The sequence below is a fragment of the Arvicola amphibius genome, chromosome 2 (assembly GCF_903992535.2).
Source record: "Arvicola amphibius chromosome 2, mArvAmp1.2, whole genome shotgun sequence".
Classification (NCBI taxonomy): domain Eukaryota; kingdom Metazoa; phylum Chordata; class Mammalia; order Rodentia; family Cricetidae; genus Arvicola; species Arvicola amphibius.
Genome location: NC_052048.2, coordinates 107774331 through 107792286, shown reverse-complemented (window position 1 = coordinate 107792286; position 17956 = coordinate 107774331). Strand labels below are relative to the sequence as shown.

Sequence of the window (17956 nt, the reverse complement as noted above, 5' to 3'; positions counted from 1 at the left end):
AGCTTAAATCAAGTGATGAGAATTTCAGGAAGTAAACAGAAGAAATAATCTCTTCTACCATCTGACCTGAGTCCCAGGTCCCGGGAGTCTCTCTCCTTTGGAAATGTGATGACTAGTAGGTTACTCATGCCTCAGTGGAAGCCCACACACCCATGTGCACTAATTGGCCTCACAGGGTTATTAATAACAAAAAGAAAAAAAGGAGATGACATGAAGCTAGGAGGGACACTAGGTGGAGAGACATGGGACTCTTTATAAATTCCTCCCAAAGAGTTTTTTCAGGGCACTCTTAACATCTTTATTCCTAAGACTGTAGATGAAGGGGTTCAGCATGGGGGTGACCACAGTGTACAAGACCAAGGCTGTTGAACTTGCTTGTGAGCTGTGGTTTACAGCTGAACTGAGGTAAACTCCTAGGCCTGTGCAGTAAAATAAAGAGACGACTGAGAGGTGAGATGCACAGGTGGAGAATGCTTTGTACTTCCCTTGAGCTGAGGAGATTGCACATATGGAGGAGACTATCTTGGAGTAAGAATAGAAGATACCAGCAAGTGGAATGGTAGCCAGCAACACAAGTGTAAAATACATCACCAGCTCATTAAGAAAAGAGTCAGAACAAGTGAGCTGGACCACCTGATTAGGTTCACAGAAGTAGTGTGGGATTTCCAGCTGTGTGCCAAAGGACAGCTGCAGCATCATTAAGCCTTGAAACATGGCATGCAGAACACTCACAATCCAAGACATTAGAACCAGCAGTCCACAGAGCTGGTAGTTCATGATTACCGTGTAGTGCATGGGGTAACAGATGGCCACATAACGGTCATAGGCCATGATAGTCAGTAAGAAGTTGTCCAATTCTACAAAAAGCAGGAAAAAGTACATCTGGGTGATGCACCCTGCATAGGTGATGACCTTGCTTTGGGTCTGGATGTTCACCAGCACCTTTGGGACAGTAGTTGAAATGAAACAAATGTCCACAAAAGACAGGTTGGAAAGGAAGAAGTACATGGGGGTGTGTAGACGGAGGTCTGAGAAGATGGCCAAGATAATTAGCATGTTCCCAAAGACAGTGACCAGGTACATGGAGAGGAAAAGACCATAAGTAAGAGGTTGCAGGTCTTTGTCTTCTAAAATTCCCAGAAGAAGAAATTCTGAAACTCTCGTCTTGTTACATGAGTCCATGTGTTGTATTGCACTAGAAAAAAAAGAGAAAACACTGCAGCTATTCTCCACACAAATAGATATTGCTCACATAGGTTTATAAATTTTAGCAAATAATTTAACTCCTGCACTTAGTCATGGATCTAGTCCTTTTAGGACACTCTGTGCTGATTTAGGATGAATCCCTCCCTGTCCCTCTCTGAACCCTTTTCCTTGAGAGGTCATGTATATTACAAATTCAATAAGAACTTTCTTTTCACAGATGAGTAACATATAGAAAGGGCTAACCATATTCCAGATGCCAAACAATTAGAGGCTGTTGCTGGGTATCTTATACCTGTACTCCAAACACTCTGAGACCTGAAGCAAGAAGATTTCTACAAGGTCAATACCAACATATGCTACAACTGTGTGAGACTTGGTGTTAAAAATTAGAATTCAAGGCCTGCTCCACAGGAACAAAATCATGGGGAATATTGTGGAATAGATTGCAAAAATGGCCAGTTATAAGTCCTGGTATAGAACATACATATGTTACTTTTCTAAATGATTGTTTTGTGAAACTGCATTCTAAACATACATGTTTACATCCATAGATATGTGCTGTTCTCACCCTGGGTCAGAGAAGTGTCTCATTGCTGGGGGAGGTAGTTAATGCAGAGCATTATAAAATGGTGGAAATGCTGAGGATAAGTGACTGTGAGATGTCAGTGGGGCATCTGTACCAACCTCCATCCACCTTAGGCTTAGAGAACATCAAAGATAATAGGCTAAAAGGAACATAAGAGCCAGAATATGAGGAGGAGAGCCTGGACATGTTGGACATGCTATGCACATGATTTTACAACACCTGTGATTTCCTAGAGACACCCTGCACAAATTCAAGCCAGTTAAAGATTCCAGCATGGAATGAGGAGGGCCTACTGAGCCTCCTCCCAGCAAAGGCATTATTGGCAGCTAATGCTGCTAGAGGAGCATCGCTTTTCTTCCAGGCTGTGACCACAGTCAGGTTGCTCACATCTCAGAGAATGGTCCTATATACATGCACATATGGGAAGCTCCAATTGGACTTAATGGTTTTTTTTTTAAAGAGAGGATATGAATGTTGAGAAGGAGATGTGTTGGATCCTGAAGGAGACAGAGAAGGGAATGGGGGTGATATGATCAAAATACATTGTATACATGTATGAAGTTTTCAAAGAATAAACATAAAATGATGTTTTTAAAAAAAGAAACCTACAGCCCAAGGGTGTGCATATGTCTGTGTGTTTGTCTCTTTGTGTGTCTGCATGTTTGTGTATATGTATCTGTGCCTCTCTCTCTCTCTCTCTCTCTCTCTCTCTCTCTCTCTCTCTCTCTCTCTCTGTGTGTGTGTGTGTGTGTGTGTGTGTGTCTGTGTGTGTGTGTGTATGCTAACAAGTGTGTCAAAAGATCGAGCCCCGGGTTTGTGCTTATTAATCTCACTATTCCTTACCTCTGCCTTCAGCTACAAAGGATACTAATTTTATAAATGTCAGGACAAAAACAGTAGGGAAGATGACAGTGAAACAGACCAGGAGTTTGAATTCAAAAATCCCACCCTGCTAGTGCCCAAACCACACAGGTGTTTGTTTCAGATGCTGAAGCCACCAGTGAGCCAAGGGGAGAGACAAATTGTGATGAGAACTGGTTCAGAGAATGCTGAGCAATATAGTCTGAATGTTGTTGTTAACGTGCAGGACAGAAGGAGAATCATTCACACCACATTTTTCTTGCATGTACGTTTCTTGAAGAGGCTTGCTATGAATTGAAATGGACGTTCTATTAACTACTATTGATGTTTAGGATCTCCTGACATTACAAAAATAACTCTTCTGTACAAGAGTCCAGCACCTTTGTGCTAAGGAGTGCTTATCAACAAACATACATGGCCCACTATGGCCCACCATGGCCCATCATGGCCCACCATGGCCCACCATGGTCTACCATGGCCCACCATGGCCCACCATAGCATTCTGAGGCTGTTTCCACTAAGCCTTTCTCACCATTAATGCTCACTGATCAGTCCACAATGTATCCAAGAGAATTTGCCCAAGACGCCCAATGATTTGAACTTTACTTTTCACCATGTTTATTGAAGCATTATTTTGCTAAAATGTAAAAACACCAAACATATTCAAACATAAGGGACTGACTCAATTATGTCTATCCAGTTGAAAGAGCATTAAAATGAAATCAAGACAGCAGTATGAAAAAAATACTTATGCAAAAAAGATAATCGGAAACTTTTACCAGAAAGAAAAATCATGGTTTCTGCAAAACCACATACAAAATATATGTGCACACAGACCAGATTTGCATAGATATTCCAGAACATTGAAGCTATAATAGGCATTCTGTTTTCATGTTTCTCAGGGTGTGGTACAGCCTACCAATAAAGATGGATAGCAATCCTGCAACTTGGTCAAGGTCAAAACTATTCATTCATTCTTTCATTAGATATTGCATGAGAACCAGTGATGTAAAATGTCTTACATCACAAATAAGAATTCTGAAAATACATTTATAAGCCAAAAGGAACTGAGTGTCTTTGCCCTAATGTAGAAGTTGACCCAGGGTTTCCATTTTGTAAACTATCCATGGAAAATAAACATGGAAGTAAACTGAACTCAGGCATTCCTCAAGGGTGGTACATGCTCTTAACCACTAAGCCATCTCTCCAGTCCCCAGTTTTATTCTACTTTGTTGCTGAAAGAAACTCCATTGTGTACACATGCCAAGTTTTCCAGTCACTTGTTTACAGACACTTGGGCTGACGCCTTAACTTGGTCATTTTAATTAATGCAGCAATAAACTCTGACCAAGCATCTCCTTATTATATTGATTGCAAGTCCTTCAGTAATATATGGGAAAAGGTATTGTCCTCCACCATTGAGTGGAAGGCCTCCACTCTTCTTGCAATTCAATTAAACTCACTTCATCTTTGTTGTGTTATCTGCATGTTTATATGGGTCAGATTAAGTCTTGATGAATTCCTCTTTTTAGGAAACACCTTGTCAATTTAATTTTGAGTTCATAACTCATGATGATGTCAACAAGTCATTCATATTTTGTATCTTTTTGAATCTTTTTATATTCTCATTCAATTTTGTTTTACCCAGCTGTGTAAATAAACTAAAATATACTTGATGTGTCTTTAATATGTGCACCAAATATTTGTGAATCAAAAATATAAAAGTATTTTTTAAAGTCAGTATAGAAAAGATTTAAACAGTGATGACTAGAGGCTAAGCTGAGAGGAAGGGTTATAGAAAGAGGTTGCAGAGTGAGTATCAGCTACATGTATATAGGCAGAATAAACTTTAATGTCCTGAAGCACAGTAAGGTGACTGTAGCTCATACGTGTGCTTTTATGTACACAATTTTATAACCATAAGAAACAAATGTAGTTGACTACTCTAACCCTATATATGTTTTCTTATCATATCTTTTAAAAATTAAGAAAAAATAGAAAAGAGGAATTTGAAGAATCCCAGCACACTCTAATGACACACATTTCATGAGCTAGGTATGCTGAATGACTGGGTTTGACTATTGCACATTATACACATGTGCCAAGCATTCACACTGTAATCCACATATTGATGCTGTATGGTAATAGCAGCTAGATCTAAAGACCACTGGGAGTATGGAGATGAAGTTTTAAGACATCATTAATCATCTTCCTTTTATTTTCATGCCCGTGTGCCCCTAAATCCAGTACATGAGAGACTGATTCACTCCATATGTATCTGTGTAACTTGTAAAGTGGGAAAAGTAGCAGAATTGATGACTACAAACAAAATCATCACATGGATGGAAATTCAAAATTTATGAAGTTAACATTATAATGCCTTAATAAACCAGAAATGTAAAATTTGAAAAGCCTTAAATTTTTGCCTTAAAGAAAAATGCAAACACTGCATTAATAGCAGTTTAATGGATATGAATTCTGGAAGTGCCTAAAACATACAATCTTAGTTTATATCAAAATTTAATTTTCATACTATGCCCATATTCATACCTCACATTTTTCATATGGATGCATTTATCATAAGTATTCATAACAGTTGCTAAGCCCATGGCAAACACCTTCCTGTGTATTGCTGTATGTTTTGTAGTTTTCTTTCTCTCCTTTTGGAACAACAATATCTACAGAGCCCTGAAAATAAAATATTATGAAGCAGCCAATTTATTTCAAAGAATGCATAATATTTTCTAATACCCATGTTTCATACTTTTAACAGTCGTTCATATTCTTTCTTATTAATTTACTATTATAGCACTCTGTTAAAATAATTAATTTCTAAGGCAAGTTCTCAACCAGGAATGACTTGGTTTCCCAAAGGGCATTGAGCCTGTCTTTCTCTGCCACACAGGGGAGTAGGATGTCAAATGCCCCATGTTGTGTAGTAGAGGCCCACACCAAAAATGGCCTGGCCTTGAATTGCAAAATGTCTGTGATTTTGTTATTAATAATACTTGCAGATTGTCTCCCTATTGCCTGTCACCAATCACATTTTGACGAATCTATTAAAATAACCATTAATCTTGAAAAATTCCACCTCCAATCAATGCAATGGCTTTGTGATTTTTGCCCTTGAATTAAAAAAAAAAGTTTTGAAGAGAACATTATCTTCTTAAATAATTAGTGACTCCCAGTGAAAAATATTCACATGCTTCCACAACCATTTTTATTTCCCTATTTTTAAAATGGCAATTTATTTTAGTGTTTGTGCTCACATCAGTTCTTTCACACATCTTTTTTAATCTCTGTGTACATGAAATAAGTAAATGGCAAGAAGGAAGCTTGTATAAAAATGATCCCAACACTTTCCTGGAAATATTGCATTGGAGAGCAAGAATATGATACCCCACTGGGTGTGAATGGGAAGAGCTTGTACAGAGCGTGAGTAGAAAAGAAAGGAAATGACTAACATACTCACCTTGTGATCAGCATCACAGGTGTAGAAGCAAGTGCAACATCATGCTTTAAGACATGTACTAATCCATCTAGTATATAATACCTTTCAGTGTCAATAACTAGAGGGAACAACAATGCTTTAAAAAGCTTATCTTACGAAATTATTATCATGAGATAAGATTTGAAAACAAACCTCTAGTACTGGTCTTTCTCATCAACAAAGAAGCAGAGTGAAGCATGTCTGATCTAAAACACAAAAATAGCTTAATTTCGCTGTATTTCCCTCCATAAATAGGAAACATTTCCCTGTCTACCCTTGGGCTTGTGTTCCCTTATTGAAGCAATAGGTGTTTCTGTTCCTCTCATTTTCCCCTTTCAATGTCAGCAATGAGCCCTACATCAATCAGTTCAACACTCATTTCTCTTCCCGGCACAGTGAATACATGAAGAATAATGGATAAATAAGGTATTATAAATAAATAGTGAATTGCAAAGCAGACAAGCCCAGCAATCCCGTTTTGACCTAGGTGTCTGGCTCTCAGCTGAATCACGTAAGTGTCCTTAGGTTCCACTTTCTTTTCCTTCCCTGCAATATCCACTGAGCTCTCAGACTCACCTGGATCCAAGACTGGGGAGGAATATTTTACCGTGAAGGTCAAAGTCTTTCCTGATGGCTGAGGAAGGAAACAGAAGCTCTGTCTCACACAGGAAAGAGAAAGGAGTCAAGCGTTTGTTCTCCAAGGCGACTTAAGACCTCAAAAGAAGCTTTATGTGCTTTACAGCCTAAGACTGCTTGCTCAGTAAAAGGTCATCATAGGAGACGGTTGCAGCTCCCTGTATCCGCTCATTAGACACACTCCTCTCTGCTTACATCATCCTCTAGCCACCTGATTTCCCTGAGGAGCGCTGGCCTGGAAAGTGGAGTCTTACCATGTTGATTCTGGTCCCAGTAGAGCAGCTTATAATCCATTAAATGATTTTTTAAATTCCTCCTTGTCTATAAGCTATCTTGAATTTAGAAATCTGACCTTCTAGCATCTTTTCTCCCAATTATTATATTAGGATCTTTCTGACCTTTCATGTGTTTTATTGTTTGTTTAATGAAATTAGGATATCTAATATTCAACATATACATTTATAAGAGTCAAATTTTAGTTTTTAAAAAATATATTCTTTTCTCATAAAATACAGCCAGACCATATCTTTCCCTCCTTACACTCCACCCAATTCTTCCCCACCTCCTCTCTCCCCCAGATCCACCTCTTATCTCCTCCCAGAAAATAGCCAGCATTTCGGGGACATCAACTGAACATAGCACAAGATACAATAAGACCAGGTACAAATTCTGACATTAAGGCTGGGCAAGTTAACCAGTAGATAGAGAAAGGTCCAAAAACCAGTCAGAAGAGTCAGAGACACCTCCATTGCCACTTTCAGGAGTTCCACAAAAATGCCAAGCCAAAAACCACAACATATATGCAAAGGATATAGTACAGATCCACTCATGTTCTATGATTGCTGCTTCAGTATCTGTATGCTCCCCATTATCCTTACTAAGTTGTTTTCCCCGAATGTGTTTTCCTGGTGTCCTCGACTACTCTGGCACCCACTATTCTTCCTCCCACTCTTCCATGGAGTCCCCTAAACTCCAAGAAGAAGAACCTAATGGAGATCTCCAACCTGTATTCCCTCTCTGCCTACTATTTTCCAGTGGGTCTCTGCATCTGCTCCCATCAGCTGCCAGAGGAAGCCTCTCTGATGATGACTGGGATAGGTAAGCACAGATCTACAAGTATAGCAGAATATCACTGACAATCATTTCATTGGATTTTTTCCCCAGTCATGTTTAGTTCTACCCTAGGTTTTTGGGCTATCCAGCCTCTAGATACTGGTCATCCTGGCAGTGTCAGGAATGGACTCCTTCTTGTGGAGTGGGCCTCACATTAGACCAGTGTCTATGGTCACTACTGAAAGTGCTATGTCAGCATTGCCCCAGAACACTTTGCAGGTGGAATAGAGTGTCGGTTGAAAGATTTGTGACTAGGTTAGTATTCCAGTCCCACAACTGGAAGCCTTGCCTGCTTACAGAAGATGAACAGTTCAGTCTCCATATCCTCCATTACTAGGAGTCTTTGTCGGGGTCACCTTCATAGAGTCCAGTAGTTTCCACCTTACCCACCCCTTGCAATGTCTTCCAATTCCAGTTGTCTCTCCCTGTACTCTCTCCCACCAACTCCCCTCCCACACCTGATCCCTCCTATTCCCATCTACATCAACCCACAGCCCACAGCAGACTATGCTCAATTTTGCTTTCCCTGGGAGATCTATGTGTCCCCTCCATGAACTCTTATGTTACTTAAATATAGAGTAAAAGGGCCAGACAAACACACGTGTGTGCGCACACACACACACACACACACACACACACACACACACACACATCCTGACCCTGAAACCAGAGCCAGTAAAAGACACATATACTGACCCTTTCTGACCAGAGGCTAAACCAGAAATTCAGGTAGGATGCCTGTCTTCTGACCTCCCCCCTCCCTTCTTAATGCCCCTGAATGTACCCCAAAATCCTCTTTTCTTACTCTCAAAGCAATCTATTAAAATGAGGAACAAGATAAGGCTGCCAACTCTCTCTGTATCTAGTCAATATAATACTTAAAGTTCCAGATAGATCAATAAAACAACTGAAATTGGAAAAGAAGTCAGAATATCATTATTTGCAGATGAAGTGACAACATACACAGTGGAGGGGGAGTTGAGGATAGTGCTGGTGAGGGCACTGAAAGAACAGGGGAGGTCTCCAGGTGGGCAGCGTATCTGAAGTTCTTGTGGCCAGGGTGGCCTCTGGTTGAGCAGGAGTTGGGGACTGGAACACAGCAACAAGAAAGAACTGTTAAATCTTCTTAATGAATTGCTCCCTTTACTAATATGTAAAGACTTTCTTTGTTAGGATTTATTTATGTTTCTTTATGTGTGTATGTGTGAGGATGGGTATGTACACATGTGCCAATGTCTGTGGAGTCCAGAAGAAAGCGTCAAACCCCATTAAAGCTGGAGTTATATATGGTTGTTGAGCCCTGTGACATAAATACTGTCCTCTAGTCCTCTGCAAGAGCAACAACTGCCCTTAACAACTGACCTGCTTTGCCAGTTCTAGTAGTAACCCTATTTATTTTATCTATCTAATTATTATTTAATATATACTTTATTAGACTCTGGAGACAGCTCAGTTGTTAAAGACCAGTTAGTGCTTTTGCAGAGGATATATCAGCAATTTCTGACACTCACATGGTGGCACACAACTAGTGACTTCAGTCCCAGAAGATCTGATGTTCTCTTCTGGCTTCTGTGGGCACCAGACGTGTGGTGCACAGACATACATACTTCAAATACTTGTAATTATAAAATAAAAATGAAACAATGAATTCTACTTTTATCAGATGTTAGAATTTCCAGGTTAACTTGATTTAGTCTAGCTTTCATTATTTGAGAGAATGACTTCCACCCTTTAATGCTCAGTCTGTAGGTATTTTTATGTGTGTGTGTTATTTACAAAAATCATACTTGAATCTAGTTTTTAAACCTCTATATTATATTTTCTTTGTTTATTTTGTGTGTTTGAGGATGTGGGTGGGTAGGTACATGCTTATATTCATACCAGGGTATGTATTTTGAGGCCAGAGGGTGACCTTTGGATTCAGTTCTCACCTTCTACCATATGTGTCCCTAGGATGAAACTAAGTTTGTCATGCTTGGCAGCAGGAACTCTCACTGCTGAGTCACCTTGCTGCCAAGATCTTGTTTTTAACCCAGTTAGCTAGTCCTTATCTCTGTTGATGAGCTTAAGTAATTTACACTGAAGGTTAATTAGAGACACTTATTAATTCTGGTAATTTTGTTAACTGTTCTTATGTTTGGTTGATTTACTGTTCTTTACTTTCTCCCAACAACAGCATCAGACTTTGCTGACTTACCATGTTACACATAATGGATTTTTCCCCACTTCCCTCTTTACGTGTTCTTCTCAAGAAATTTATGACTTCCTCTACTCTCATAATTTATATGCCTTTCTTTAATCTTCACATGTAGTTTTTCATTTAGTATCATCTACATTCAATATTAGTTGTCATGAACGTTCTTAGCTTGTGCTTAAAATATTCTTATACCTCCAAAAGATTTTAATTATAATTTTTTTGGATATGGCATTTTTGATTATATACTTCCAGGAATAAAAACACATCATTTTATGTGTTCCTGTCTTTTAGTGTTGCTAAGAGATCTGATGTTATTCTGATTTTTATGACTTTATGGAAGTGGAGGCTTTTTTATGCGAATTTTAATAACCTTTTTATTTACTCTTTGGCAATTTTATACATGAAAACAATATTTTTACATCATATACACTTCCTGCTCATCCTCTCTAAATCTGCCTGGGCCTCTTCCTATTTTCTCTGCAAATTCATAGGTTAAGACCGCTATCAGCTGGAGTACCACCCACGAACCATAGGCCATCCCACTGAAGAAAACTGACTATTCCTTCCCCAGTGAAGATGGACACTTAAAAGAAATCCCACACTAGCTCAGAATTGAGTATAATAGAGGGTTATTTACTTAGGAGTAGATGCACAGATCATAATCCTCTGCTGGAACGGGACACAGTAACCTATCCTGCAGCCAGAAAAGAGGCCGGACACATGCTTTATATCAGCATATATAGTATAAGAGGCCACACCCAAGTGGGCAGGTATCTTAAAGGCTACTGGCAGTAGAAATTTCTACTGCACCTCCCCCTTTTGTTTAAACAAGAAAGTTCTAAGCCTAATACAAAGTTATATATAATGCGGCAGCAGCCTGGGAGACGGATCACAGCCACTCCCTGACCGGCTGCACTTTCTAGTCTTCCGGCTGGGGCTAGTCTCACTGGCTACTGCCTCAATCTTCCGACCCCACCCAGCTTGCACCCAGAAAAAACCGTCCCTTCTTCCTCCCCTCTTCGGGTTCATAACATCTCCAGCTCAGCCTGATCAGGGCTCTGGGACTGCATAGGGAGTGCAACCGGCGGGCGAGAGCTTCTTTGTTTCATTAGCCTGCCTGCGGCAAGGTAGGCCCTCTCCAGAACTCCCTGGCCAGCAAAGACACCAGAAGACACATCTGGGAGGACCAGAAGACACATCTAGGAGGACCAGAAGACACATCTGGGAGCAAAGACAGTGGATACTAGCACCAGAAGACTCATCTGGGAGCAAAGACACCGGATATTCGTACCAGAAGACACATCTGGGAGCAAAGACACCAGATCTTAAAACAGGAAGACACATCTGGGAGGCATCCCTCAGCTACCAGGAATCCCTGATTCAGTGCTGTGGAGTCCCATCTGGACAGCCTTCCCTAGTGTATTCAAGTGTCCTGACCATGTACCGAGGCCACCTAAACAGAGTGGGGAGAGGCTGCCCTCCAGGCAGGTATGAGGAGCCTGGCAAGGGAGTGTGGGCTCCTTCAGATTGTGCTGCAAGGAATAGCTCCTGCTCTGGCACTGAGGAGATCTACCCATATTCAGTCAGAGCAAGGATTGGAACAAGTCACCAAGTCTCTCCTAGCTCCATTTGAAGGAAGAGATGGGCAGGCGCTAATGCAAGAACTCCTCCAACAACATGAAAGGCAACATGACATCACCAGAATCCAGTCATCCCAAAACAACAAGAATTGAACACCCTACTCCAGAAGAAATAGAAGAAATCGACCTTAAACAGTACCTTATGAAAATAATAGAGGATCTTAAACAGGAGGTAAAAAACTGCCATAAAGAAATGGAGATGACAAACAAAAAGGTAGACAAAATAAATAAATCTCTCAAAGATACCCAAGAAAAACAAGAAAAACAGGAAAAAACAATCAAACAGGTAAGGGAAACAGTGCAAGACCTGAAAAATGAAATGGAGGTAATGAGGAAAACACAATCTGAGGGAAGACTGGAAATGGAAATTCTGAGTAAATGAACAGAAACCTCAGAGACAAGTATCTCCAACCGAATACAAGAGATGGAAGAAAGAATCTCAGACTCTGAAGATACTATAGAGGAAATAAACTCACAGATTAAAGAACAAAAAAAATCCAACAAATTCTTAACAAAAAATATCCAGGAAATCTGGGACACCGTGAAAAGACCAAACTTAAGAATAATTGGGGTAGAAGAAGGAAAATTACAACTCAAAGGCCCAGAAAATATATTAAACAAAATTATAGAAGAAAATTTCCCCAACCTAAAGAAGGATATTCCTATGAAGGTACAAGAGGCCTACAGAACACCAAGTAGACTGGATCAAAAGAAAGCATCCCCACGCCTTATAATAATCAAAACACAAAACATACAGAACAAAGAACAGATATTAAGAGCTGCAAAGGAAAAAGGTCAAGTAACATACAAAGGGAAATGTATCAGAATTACACCTGACTTCTCACTGTAAACCATGAAAGCCAGAAGGTCTTGGATAGATGTGCAACAGACACTAAGGGAACATGGATGCAAGCCCAGACTACTATATCCAGCAAAGCTAGCATTCACCATCAATGGAGAAAACAAGATATTCCAGGACAAAAACAGATTTAAACAATACGTAACCACAAATCCAGCCTTGCAGAAAGTAATGGAAGGAACATCACAAACCAAGGAGTCCAACAATGCCCACAATAACTCAGACATCTAGCGACCTTTCACCAGCACAACTCAAAGAAGGGAAACCCACAAACTCTACTGCCAGAAAAAAAATGACAGGAGTTAACAACCACTGGTCATTAATATCACTGAATATCAATGGACTCAATTCACCTATAAAAAGGCACAGGCTAAGAGATTGGATACAAAAACAGGATCCAACATTTTGCTGTTTACAAGAAACACACCTCAACCACAAAGACAGACACCTACTCAGAGTAAAGGGTTGGGAAAAGATTTATCAAGCAAATGGACCTAAGAAACAAGCCGGTGTGGCCATACTAATTTCTAACAAAGTTGACTTCAAACTAAAATCAATCAGAAGAGATGGAAAGGGACACTTTATACTCATTACAGGAAAAATCTATCAGAATGAAGTCTCAATCCTGAATATCTATGCCCCTAATATAAAAGCTCCCACTTGTGTAAAAGAAACACTTCTAGAACTCAAGGCAGCCATCAAACCACACAGACTAATAGTAGGAGACTTCAACACTCCTCTCTCATCAATGGACAGGTCAATCAGACAGAAACCTAACAGAGAATTGAAAGACTTGATGGAGGTAATGAACCAAATGGAATTTACAGACATCTATAGAACATTCCACCCAAACAGGAAAGAATATACCTTCTCTGCGGCTCATGGAACCTTTTCGAAAATTGACCATATACTTGGTAACAAAGCAAACTTCCACAGTTACAAAAAAAATTAGTAACTACCTGTGTCTTATCAGATCACCATGGATTAAAATTAGAATTCAACCACAATGCTACCCTCAGAAAGCCCACAAACTCATGGAAACTGAACAGTCAACTATTGAACCACACCTGGGTCAAGGAAGAAATAAAGAAAGAAATTAAAGTCTTTCTTGAATTTAATGAAAACAAAGACACAACATACTCAAACCTATGGGACACTATGAAAGCAGTGCTAAGAGGAAAGTTCATAGCACTAAGTGCCCACTTAAAGAAAATGGAGAAAGCACTAATTGGAGACTTAACAGCACACCTGAAAGCTCTGGAAAAAAGGAAGCAGACTCACCTAGGAGGAGTAGAAGACTGGAAATAATCAAACTGAGGGCAGAAATCAACAAAATAGAAACACAGAAAACAATCCAAAGAATCAATGAAACAAAAAGCTGGTTCTTGGAGAAAATCAACAAGATTGACAAACCCCTAGCCAAACTAATCAAACCGCAGAGAGAGAACACGGAAATTAATAAGATCAGAAATGAAAAGGGGGACATAACCACACAGAGGAAATTCAGAGAATCATTAGATCTTACTACAAAAGACTGTATGCCACAAAATTGGAAAATGTAAAAGAAATGGACATTTTTTTAGATAAGTACCATATACCAAAGTTAAACCATTACCAGATAAATGCTCTAAATAGTCCTGTTAGTCGCAAAGAATTAGAAACTGTTATCAAAAACCTCCCTACCGATCATTCATTGGGGTGAGTGAGGAGTGAGTGCCTGAACCAGGCAGCTGCCCGGAGAGGGACCACCGACATTCCCCAATTCTCCCCCCCACCTGCACACTCCCTGCTCTTCCTGCAGGGGTTATTCTCCCCGGATACTGCCTCTCTCTTCTTGTCCCTTCCCAGCTTGCACCCAGAACCCCCTACCCCGCCTCATCCTCCCGTCTTTGGGCCACAAAATCCCACAGCTCAGCCTGTTTGGGCTCCCTGGACCTGGAATTGAGTGCACCCAGGCCGGTGGGAGGTCCCTTCATTCATTAGCCTGCCTCCAGCAAGGCAGGCCCTTTGTTAGCTAGCTACTTGGCCTGCAAGGAGACCTGACAGTCTGCCAGAGGATCCATCATTCATTGGGGTGAGTGAGGAGTGAGTGCCTGAACTGGGCAGCTGCCCAGAGAGGGACCACCGACATTCCCCAACTTTCCCCCCCACCCGCACACTTCCTGCTCTTCCTGCAGGGGTTATTCTCCCCGGATACTGCCTCTCTCTTCCTGCCCCTTCCCAGCTTGCACCCAGAACCCCATACCCTGCCTCATCCTCCCATCTTTGGAGCCACAGAATCCCACAGCTCAGCCTGTTTGGGCGCCTGGGACCTGGAATTGAGTGTACCCAGGCCGGTGGGAGGTCCCCTCCTTCATTAGCCAACCTGGAGTAAGGCAGGCCCTTTGTCAGCGAGCTGCTTGGCCTGCAAGGAGACCTGACAGTCTGCCAGAGGATCCATCATTCATTGGGGTGAGTGAATTGAATTCATTGGGGGGAATTGAACTTCTAAAAGAAGACCCAAAGGGGATTATTCAGAGGAAGAAATGGGCAGGCGCCAATGCAAGAATTCCTCCAACAATTTGAAAAACAACATGAAAGCACCAGACCCCAACGAAGTTATAACAGGAGGACTTGAACACACTAATCAAGAAGAAGTAGAAAAAATTGACTTTATGAAAGTAATAGAGTCCCTTAAACAGGAGGTGAAAAACTCCCTTAAGGAAATGGACGAGAAGAATAACAGAAAGTTTGAAGAGTTGAGTAAATCCGTAAATGATATCCTAGGAAACCATGAAAAAACAATCAAACAGATAATGGAAACAGTGCAAGACTTGAAAACTGAAATGGAGGCAAGGAAGAAAACACAACCCGAGGGCCAGCCGGATATGGAAAATCTATGTAAACGAACAGAGACTACAGAAACAAGCATAACCAACAGAATACAAGAGATAGAAGAAAGAATCTCAGATTCTGAAGATACCATAGAGAAAATAAACGTACTGATCAAAGAAAACAGCAAATCCAACAAATTCTCATCACAAAACATTCAGGAAATCTGGGACACAATAAAAAGACCAAACCTAAGAATAATAGGCATAGAAGAAGGAGAAGAATTATAGCTCAATGGCCCAGAAAATATATTTAATAAAATTATAGAAGAAAACTTCCCAAACCTAAAGAAAGATATTCCTATTAAGGTTCAAGAAGCTTACAGAACACCAAATAGACTGGATCAAAAAAAAATCCCCCCGCCATATTATAATCAAAACAAAAAACATACAGAATAAAGAAAGAATATTAAGAGCTGCAAAGGAAAAAGGTCAAGTAACATATAAAGGAAAACCTATCAGACTAACACCTGACTTCTCTATGGAAACCATGAAAGCCAGAAGGTCCTGGATAGATGTTTTGCAGAAAATAAGGGACCATGGATGCAAGCCCAGATTACTATACCCAGCCAAGCTTTCATTCACTATAAATGGAGAAAACAAAATATTCCAGGATAAAAACAAATTTAAACAATACATAGCCACAAATCCAGCCTTACAGAAAGTAATAGAAGGAAATTCACAAACAAAGGAGTCCAGCATTGCCCAAAATAACTCAGACATCTAGCGACCCTTCACCAGCATATCTCAAAGAAAGGAAACACACAATCTCTACTGCCAAATAAAAAATGACAACCGGAGTTAACATCCACTGGTCATTAATATCACTTAATATCAATGGACTCAATTCACCTATAAAAAGGCACAGGCTAAGAGATTGGATACAAAAACAGGATCCAACATTCTGCTGTTTACAAGAAACACACCTCAACCACAAAGACAGACACCTACTCAGAGTAAAGGGTTGGGAAAAGGTCTATCAAGCAAATGGACCTAAGAAACAAGCCGGTGTGGCCATACTAATTTCTAACAAAGTTGACTTCAAACTAAAATCAATCAGAAGAGATGGAAAGGGACACTTTATACTCATTACAGGAAAAATCTATCAGAATGAAGTCTCAATCCTGAATATCTATGCCCCTAATACAAAAGCACCCACTTTTATAAAAGAAATATTACTAGAACTCAAGACAGCCATCAAACCAAACACACTGATAGTGGGAGACTTCAACACTCCTCTTTCACCAATGGACAGGTCAATTCGACAGAAACCTAACAGAGAATTAAGAGACTTAATAGAGGTAATGAACCAAATGGACTTAACAGACATCTATAGAACATTCCACCCAAACAGGAAAGAATATACCTTCTTCTCTGCGGTTCATGGAACCTTTTCAAAAATTGACCACATACTTGGTAACAAAGCAAACTTCCACAGTTACAAAAACGTATTAGTAACTACCTGTGTCTTATCAGATCACCATGGATTAAAATTAGAATTCAACAACAATGCTACCCCCAGAAAGCCTACAAACTCATGGAAACTGAACAGTCAACTACTGAACCACAGCTGGGTCAAGGAAGAAATAAAGAAAGAAATTAAAGTCTTTCTTGAATTTAACGAAAATAAAGACACAACATACTCAAACTTATGGAACACTATGAAAGCAGTGCTAAGAGGAAAATTCATAGCACTAAGTGCCCACTTAAAAAAAACGGAGAAAGCACACATTGGAGACTTAACAGCACACCTGAAAACTTTAGAAAAGAAAGAAGCAGACTCACCTAGGAGGAGTAGAAGAATGGAAATTATCAAACTGAGGGCAGAAATCAACAAAATAGAAACACAGAAAACAATCCAAAGAATCAATGAAACAAAAAGCTGGTTCTTGGAGAAAATCAACAAGATTGACAAATCCCTAGCCAAACTAATCAAACGGCAGAGAGAGAACACACAAATTAATAAGATCAGAAATGAAAAAGGGGACATAACCACAGACACAGAGGAAATTCAGAGAATCATTAGATCTTACTACAAAAGCCTGTATGCCACAAAATTGGAAAATGTAAAAAAAATGGACACTTTTTTAGATAAGTACCATATACCAAAGTTAAACCAGGACCAGGTAAATGCTCTAAATAGTCCTGTTAGTCGCAAAGAATTAGAAACTGTTATCAGAAACCTCCCTACCAAAAAGAGCCCAGGACCTGATGGGTTCAATGCAGAATTCTACCAGAACTTCCAAGAAGACCTAATACCTATACTCCTTAAGGTATTTCATAATATAGAAACAGAACAGTCATTGCCAAATTCCTTTTATGAAGCTACAATTTCCCTGATACCTAAACCACACAAAGACTCAACCAAGAAAGAGAACTACAGGCCAATCTCACTTATGAACATTGATGCAAAAATTCTCAATAAAATACTGGCAAACAGAATCCAAGAACACATTAGAAAAATTATCCACTATGATCAAGTAGGCTTCATCCCAGAG

General features: G+C 39.9%; 1 protein-coding gene across 1 annotated transcript; it reads right to left on the bottom strand.

Annotated features, from left to right (window-relative positions):
- Positions 1 to 252: 252 nt before the first annotated feature.
- On the bottom strand, positions 253 to 1182 carry LOC119807545 (olfactory receptor 1078-like). Its single transcript, XM_038319559.1, has one exon. The coding sequence runs from the start codon at positions 1180 to 1182 to the stop codon at positions 253 to 255; it is 930 nt and encodes a 309-aa protein (XP_038175487.1).
- Positions 1183 to 17956: the final 16774 nt, after the last annotated feature.